The sequence below is a fragment of the Chenopodium album genome, chromosome 16, assembly GCF_948465745.1.
Source record: "Chenopodium album chromosome 16, dcCheAlbu1.1, whole genome shotgun sequence".
NCBI lineage: Eukaryota > Viridiplantae > Streptophyta > Magnoliopsida > Caryophyllales > Amaranthaceae > Chenopodium > Chenopodium album.
Genome location: NC_137849.1, coordinates 2,057,072 through 2,065,595, shown reverse-complemented (window position 1 = coordinate 2,065,595; position 8,524 = coordinate 2,057,072). Strand labels below are relative to the sequence as shown.

Sequence of the window (8,524 nt, the reverse complement as noted above, 5' to 3'; positions counted from 1 at the left end):
ACATATTCTTAGGCCTTAACCATGAGTTTAACCTTTTGGTTGAATTGGTCCTTAAACAAACACTACGTTGGTTCACTATCACCGCTAAAAATAACATAATACACATTACATCCCGGTGCAATGTTAGGGCCATACACTCGTTGGCATTTCGAATGGGTTGTAATGCCTAGACAAATAAATGTCTTCATAATATATGTATTATTATGCATGTTATGCATGGATATAATGTAGACTAGTACTTGAGCTTAAGGAAAAAGAATGAAGCCAATGAAAACACATAGGTATAGTTAAGAATCTTAACATTTATGCAGAGAATCATGTAATTTGGTACTGTGTGGTAATTTCTTAGAATAATATAGTCTATAGACAAGCTAAGGAATGAACCCTTAGCGCCCTACAAAGCCATTATTATTAAAATTAGCACAAATAGTTATTACATAGCATGGTTTTCAAAGTAAGCAACTGAACCAAAAAAAAAATGAAGAAGTTGTACATAATACTATTAGTCACAATGCTTAAACTCACCACGATTCAAACCAACGCACTAGAGAGGATCTTATTATACATTGATATCAATGGTGCATACAATCGCGCAATCCGAATTGGCAAAAGAATAGTCGATGGCAACCGTCTTTTAATCTGTTGTACAAACTCTTTACTGCTTTGCTCGAAGTAACCCATCGAAAGGTGCCCGTAATTGCCAAATAGACAGTGAGGAAAACGTACTGAAGGGGTCTCATAACTACACATTTTTGGAGAAGCAACATTATTATAGAGCACACAGCAACAGTGAAGATGGCCAAGGTACTCTCCATATGATAATTCGAGGCAAACACTCCCATCATAAACGCGACGAATGTTGTCATAAAACCTAAATTAAGTAGAAAAAGGCAGAGGTCTGTTATAACAAACTTTTCCTTATCATCGCCGGTGAGGATCCATTGGAGACAAAACAAAACCATCATCGATAGACACATTGTTAGTATATCCGCGACCATGAACACCCAGAATGCAGCTACCCTGTAGAATTCAATTGTAGCATCTTTTTGGCTGAGGTGATCATGCTTTTTAAACAGAACTGGATATCCATCATCTGAATGGTATCCTCCTGGCACCGCGAAAGCTCCTTGGAATGCAATTGTGGCTAGAAGAGCAGCTATTACACCAATTGTATTGGTATAATTGCTTATTTCTGATTTTGGCACTCCAAATATGCTCTTCACGCCTAAATTCTTCATTTTCTTCCAGAGTTCCTTCTCTAACTATTAAACCAAAATAATCAATGTTATTTTTATTTATCATCATAGGATGACTTTTGAGCAGCTACATTAAAATTGTAGCCATTGTGATAAATTAAATCACAACCGTTTATTTTTTATTGATTAACATGAATCGCTGATATGGTTTACTTTTTATTTTTGAAGATTTTAATTATAAAAAAAAATACCTAAAAGAAAATACTCCAAATACTACATCATATGCTATTCAATTAGTTAAATTTATCATAGATCATAATCAGGTTCAAATTGATCAGAGCAAGAAATAAGCATCTCAATGATCCAAACCAATTGGCCACCATTAAGTCCTTTGAATTAGACTAGCGACAAATCGACCTCGGCCAAATCTTCTAAACAATCAGATTTTTCCAATTATTCTCCAGTATTTTTCTAAAGTGCGGAGTGATATGGGTGAACAAAGATTGAAAAAAAAGAAGTGAAGGGAAAAAATTATTGAGTAAACAATGAAGAAACTTAAGAGAAACTAATAACAACGTGATTTTTTTTTTTTTGGTCAGTATTTTTTTTTTCAAAATTAAATAAAACAAATCAACGGCTTAAATTAGTCAATAAAACTAAACGGATATGATTTGATTTTATACAATGGCCACAATTTTACTGTGGCCATTTGAAAACTATCCTATCATATGTTAATTTCTATTTCATATAGCTAATGTCAGTACGTTCCTGTTATTATACTTGCTTGATCCTTTTAATTTACTTAAATTTCATGTTTTTATGTGTAATATTGTACATCATTCTCTCTAGTATATAGAATAATATTATAGTTATATTGCAATTCCACTGAAATGAGTCAACATAAATGAAGCAACAACAAATAATTGAATTGATATACATATGTACGTACCTGTGCAGGAAGATAACTTGCAATACTTAGTATAAAGAGAGTGTATCGCATTGAAACAGCTTGCTCAGTTAGCACTTCATTGACACTTCTCTTTGTGATTGTACTAAGAACTTGTGCAAGGTTGTAATTGTGGTCATTTATAGCTTGAACAAGTGGTGTCTTCCCAACATTATCTGTTGCTCTTGATAATCTTACTATCGGTTCTCGTAGCTGTGCCTTTTTCACAAGCTCTCTCTCTTGTTTTTTAGTTGTGTCTGGCATATCCAGCATATGCCAAAATGTTCGACCGCCGCAATCACGTAGGTGTGTTGATTCTGGAGAAGTTTCCCAACTCTGCTTAACTACTGCAATCTGTCCATTTTTTGCTGCTTTTAGTAATGGGGTTAAACCATATGCATCACGATATGTGGCAGCCCATTTGTTTGCTTCAAGTATCTCCTTGATCATATTTTGATGATCATCACCAATTTTTTCTATTTCAAGAAAAGGACAGATATACCGGCCTTATTAAACATGTATGTTAAAAAGTTGATACAAAAAAATGTAATAAGTAATTAAAACATGATGAAGAGACTTGAAACTAACCTTTGCTTCCACAAAAAACATGAAGTGGTGTCTCACTTTGATTGTTCAAGTACATACCAATGATATTGCGATCTTGTTTGTTGTCTTGGCTTCGAAACACATTTGGTTCACAATTCATCAAGAATTTGATAATAGTCTCATTCTTTGGAGTAAAATGCAAAAGTGCTTCATGAATCGGTGTATTTCCTTCCAAGTTCTTTACCCTCCAAGGTGGACAATAAACCCCTAGCTCATTGCCATTTTCATGCAATTGCTTTATTTGGTTTAAGAGTGAACCACTTGGAAAAAGCCCTTGAACGCGCACCATTACATGAAGTGGAGTTTCCCCTCGAGAGTTTCTTTGGTATATGTACAAAGGGTTCTTTTCGAAAAGACACTTCATGAGTTCTTCAATTTTTTGGTAGCAACTACATGTGCTTGTAGTCTTTGGACTCTCAAAATTTTCGCTATGATTGTCATTGAAGCAACATGCAAACTTCATTGTTTGAGTGTCATCACTATGTTTGATCTCACAAGCTTTTACCAATATGTAGAGGAGATCTGTTATGCTCAAAATACCATCCTTTATACAATTTTCCATTTCTTGGCTCAAACAATTCACATTCTTCATACCTTTCACTTCTTCTCTTAAAATTTTCTCATCCATCCATTTGTGGTTCTTTTCTGCTAACAACCCTTCTATCTCCATATCAAGCTACAAGATTAAACAGTATGCATTTAATTTAAGTGTTCAATTACCTGAATTCATTTATCCAATCTTAACTGAACTTAACATATACAACATATCATGGACATATCTTAAATATTAGGTTTATATTTAAATTCGTACACTTAATTAAGACGTTAAACCTTACCTAATCAAACTTATTTTTCCTAAATCTATACATCATTTATTAACGTTTGAACTTAATTATAATATTCATATCTTTTTTTTTTTGTAAGTAATACACTTTAACTTTTTACACTATTCACATATTAGTTTTGACATAATTTTTATTTTTTTTAACTGCTATGTAGTAATTTAATGTTATTTTACACTATATTGTTGGATTAGTCTCAATGTATATTTTCATAATATCAAAATTATAAATTTTTTATTCTAAAGATATCAAGGGTCAAACTTATGCCTCTACATGCATGAAATTTGCTATTGTGTCTCTTAAATAGTAACATGTGGACTATAGTGAAAATGAGAAGGAATTCTATTTATCCATTCATACTAAATCAATGGCCACGATTGAATGTGAGTGATTCACTTTTGTGCATATGCATTTTAAACTAAAAAAATATGCATATATTAATACAAACAGATGCACATCCAACCTTCAAATCATTCTCATTTTAAGATTCTTCCCTTCAATGATACTTATAATCATATACATTTACAAAAAAAGACTAATATCGCTTTAAAATGTATGTACACAAAAGACTAATATCATACTCTTTATCACATTTACATCTAGTTGAGTAATGGGAGTAATTGGGATTGGGGTTGACTAGTTTTGACTATTATTACAATATACGAAACTTATAACACTAATTTAAAATTCATATTTTATTCTTGATAGATTTTTACAAGGATTAATGTTAGTGTACGTCAAAGCAATGCACCAATTTATTTTCCTAGATGATGTTGTTCGACTAGTAATATACAACCAATACTTGTTTCGCTTGTATTGAAAAATTCATTTTACTTAATAAGGACAACCTAGCTTAAAGGGCTTGAAGACCTTGAAATGAATCAATTAAATGAAACTAGCTAAGATCAGAGATCGATCTTACCTCAGGTAGTAAGCTTGTACATTTGAAACGCGGTTTAACTTGTTGAAGTAGAGCAATAGCTGATACACCTTCCTTATTTTTAAGGCTGAAATTTGTTGATGATTCCAACAAAGCTCTTACCACCCCAATAATGTCATGCTCTCTCTTGACCAACTTTTGTTCATTGGTGTTGTTTTTCATTACAACAACGGGTGATGTCGGTGTGCTTCCCTTGGCCTCATTGCCTTGGTCATCATCATCTTTCATCGTAACACCAGCATCTTGCTCTTTCGAAATCCTTTCAATGCAGTTCATTACAGCAATATGTGCTGGAGTGTTCCCCATATTATCTTGTTGATCCTTCAAGTTAAGAATTCGCGGATTCTCATGAAAAAACTTCTTTGCCTCGTCATAGCTTTGAAACTTCAAGAGATGCAAAATGGTCTTTCCCTCTAAATCACACATCTCCAAACACTCTGGATGTTCATCGAGTATAGTTTTAACTGCACAAAAATGAGATTGAAGGGCTGCTCGGAGTAAGGGGGTTAGACCGTCTTTATCCCTTTCATTGACAGAAACTTCGCTTTTTTGTAAGAGAAGTTTTATTATGGACATTGAACCTTCTTCCAACCTTGATCCTTGGTAACATAGGCTTGCTTGTTGCTTGTTCATTAGCTCAATGGTGTCGATTGTTAACTTTATATCACCTGTACATGGTTTCGCGAATTTAATATCATAACATATTTACATAAATGTGTGATTTTTCATTTGATGAAGATAATTTAACAATATCAACAAGTTATTCTCTCCACATAAAATTGATTGTTTAACATATGTGATTGGAATGAGACATATATAACACGAGTTAAGTAATAAATCATAATAGCGAGATCAAATGTATAGAATATAGTTGTAATTAGAGGTGTTAATTCAAACGTTTAAGTCAAGTTCATTTTTATACTTTTGTCATGCTAAACAAAAAATTAAAAAAAAAAATTAAAAAAAAAATTAAAAAGTACACCTCTTTTACTAATAAGTAGGAGAAAGTGTTGGACCTTATAACTTTTCGTAGAAACTTGCTAGAAGGTGTTTTAGTAATCTTTAATTGGACAGTATAGTATAGCAGTGTATTAACCTATCTTATGCGTATACCAAAAGAAGAAAAATGGCTACAATAAAAATATAGCCATTGTAATTGTTTTCAATCTCAATCATTAAAATTTTAAGGATAAATCCTATTCATTTATTTATTTGACTGATGAAATATTTGACTGAATAATAAAACTGTTTTATTTTTAAAACTACTTGTTTTTAAACTACTTGTTTTTATAAAAAAAAATTAAAAAAAAAAAATCCTCTTTTTGTCGCCAAATCAAGCAGTTTCGCTTCCTCAACCAAGCAAATCTCTCAATCTCCATTAATGGTACAGCAGTATACTACCATTGTTAAATTTGTATAATCATCAAGAATCAAAATATTAGATATTCTATCCTTAACTCCGTATCATCTTTTCCACAAAATTAAATATAACCCAACACTATTGTCACACGAAATACATCCTACGGAAATCGAGTTTTGGTATCAAACAAATCAATGGAAGAAAGGATTTGAAAACAAACTTTAAGATCGACTTTTTAAAAAGTGATATCCATTATCATCATTAATTTAATTTCAAATAAAACTATTTATTTTTTATTGTATACAAATATATCATTTTAATAATTATGTAGTCAAATTTTATAAATGGTCAAGATTTAATATCAAATTTTAAAGGTCTAGATTGAAAGATTACAATGACTACAATATTATTGTGGCCATTGCAAAACTGTCCGAAAAAAAAAAAATTTGAAATATTAAACATATCAACTGATTTAATATTAACTATATAGCCCTCTAAAAGTTACTCTGTATATATATTTGGATTACTTAACATTAATTATTACTTGTACATAGTACTTGTACACACTCTCAATCCTTTTATATTTTTTTTAAGTTATGATTTGACTTTTACATCTTCAGTTAGACATTATGAGTAAAAAAAATGAAAATTCATTTCAAGACAATCTAAATATCATTCCAACTGATATGCTATTAAGCTTTAAAATATTGTAATAATAGTCATAGTTTTTATAAGCTGGTTACAAAAGTAATAATGTAATGAATAAAATGAAATGGAGGGTGAATTCTATATTTCCTAAACCTTTAAACTGCTTGTTTATTTAATTTATTTTTACCTTTCTTATTTTACCAAATAAATTTTTTTATTACTATAGGTACGTTATCCATGATTCAATGATGTATTTAGGTAAATCTATTGTTTATATAATTATATTATATTGCATCCTTCCTTTCTATCAAACCGTCCATGAACATGACAATTAAGTACGTACTACACTTTAAGTACATGCATTGCACGAGTTTGAAAGCTAGACAGTAGTAATTAAATACAAATTGAAGTATAGTAAGTAACAAAAAAACATACCATCCACATTGTATTTGATGGCAAGATGAAGAGGAGTTTCTCCATTGTTGTTCACAAAGCTAGCAAGTAGAGGATCAACCTCTACCAAGTATGTCGCAACTTCAATCTTGCCATTGATGAGTGCTTCATGAAGGGGTGTGTTTCCCTCCATATTCTTAACCCTCCATGGCCTCTTCTCCTCCCCTTCGGCCGCCTCGCTACTCACTCCCCCTAACTCATTCAATATCTCTACCTCTCCAAACACCAACTCATTAAAGGCTTCTACTAGTAGCCTCACCATCATTTTGTTACCGCTCTTGGAAGCCACATGAAGAGGTGTATCACCATTAGCATTTGTGCTGGCAATCATGAGAGGAGAGAAATTAAATAAAGCGAAACCCTTCTTTAAGAAATCATACTGATCAAATTGGGATGCAATGTGTATTATGTTGTTTTTTTGGGGTGTTAGGGAACCTAGAAAGTGTTTGTTCCAGCAGCCAGTTTCGATTTCTCGGTCGCGGACTACCCGAAGGAAGTCCACGTCCCCTTCCATGGCTGCTCGGTACATTGCTTTCACCATTTTTGGTGGTGTATATCTAGTTTGTAGTGATATAAGTTACGTACTACATAGTGAAGCATATATATATACACACTAACGTAAACTACGTTAGCGTAAAGCATGCAAGCAAATGCATTCACGTGTAACCAATTGAGAAATTATTTTATTCTTTGCTTATCAATACATTAAAGAATTACAGTATAGTAGACTAGTAGTACGATCAGTAAAACTTTGAGTCGTTTTTCAATTTGTCATATTCTTTGCTTATCACTTTATTCAAGAATTTACCATAAGGCTGAGCAGCTTAGTTATCAATTTGCTTTCTCTTTAATTAATTACTTTATTCTTGTTCCTCGATTTACACGTTGGCCATTACTAAGCTAGAATATAAATATTGGTTGCTCAATGTTCTAAGTCTTCTTTTTCTACCACCTTTGTTTAATAATAATCGCAACAATTTGATTATTACGTTATTTATATGCTTAAAACATATGTTATCATGTAAAATAATTATGAAATGGTATGATGTATATTTATTAATCTTTTATAATTCTTAATAATTTATATAGTATAAATATTATAGTCAAAGTTTTGCATTGACATATACATCAATTAAAGTGTTCCAATTATTATAAAAGGGAGGGAATTTAATACCACTCCTTTGACTCATGTTTGTTGTTTGTTTTATTTGACTTTTCACTGTATATCATCAATTTTGTACCATATCTTGTACTAGCTTCATTATTTTTAAATGTTCTACGTTGAACGATACATTGTTTTTGGTAATTTAGTTGACAAATGTTATAATAAGATGTGAGTAGAGCAGTTGGAGTATTAAAATACTTTTAAAATAAAAATAGTGGATATACTCCAACCCTCAATTTTTACTTCGTACTACTGCATCACTTTGACTAGTAGTGCAATTATCGAGACACATTTTTAATCACCAATTCAAATTTAATTACGTACTATAAAAAATATTTAAAATAAAACTATAAAAGTAGACGTTAAAT

At 31.5% G+C, this 8,524-nt stretch overlaps 1 protein-coding gene across 1 annotated transcript; it reads right to left on the bottom strand.

Moving 5' to 3' along the window:
- Nucleotides 1-397: 397 nt before the first annotated feature.
- LOC145584629 (uncharacterized) lies at nt 398-7,540 on the bottom strand. Its single transcript, XM_081641446.1, has 5 exons — nt 6,974-7,540; nt 4,513-5,198; nt 2,731-3,424; nt 2,146-2,618; nt 398-1,262 (listed from the first exon to the last, which is right to left on the bottom strand). Exons 1-5 carry the CDS (start codon nt 7,530-7,532, stop codon nt 573-575), a joined length of 3,102 nt encoding a protein of 1,033 aa, XP_081497572.1. The 5' UTR covers nt 7,533-7,540; the 3' UTR covers nt 398-572.
- Nucleotides 7,541-8,524: the final 984 nt, after the last annotated feature.

Excerpts from the sequence above, each read along its gene's own strand:
- LOC145584629 (XM_081641446.1), bottom strand. The coding sequence starts at position 7,532 with ATGGTGAAAGCAATGTACCGAGCAGCCATGGAAGGGGACGTGGACTTC. Across the intron at positions 5,199-6,973 it reads CATCAAATACAATGTGGATG|GTGATATAAAGTTAACAATC; the intron begins GTATGTTTTTTT and ends AACCATGTACAG. Across the intron at positions 3,425-4,512 it reads GTACAAGCTTACTACCTGAG|CTTGATATGGAGATAGAAGG; the intron begins GTAAGATCGATC and ends TTAATCTTGTAG.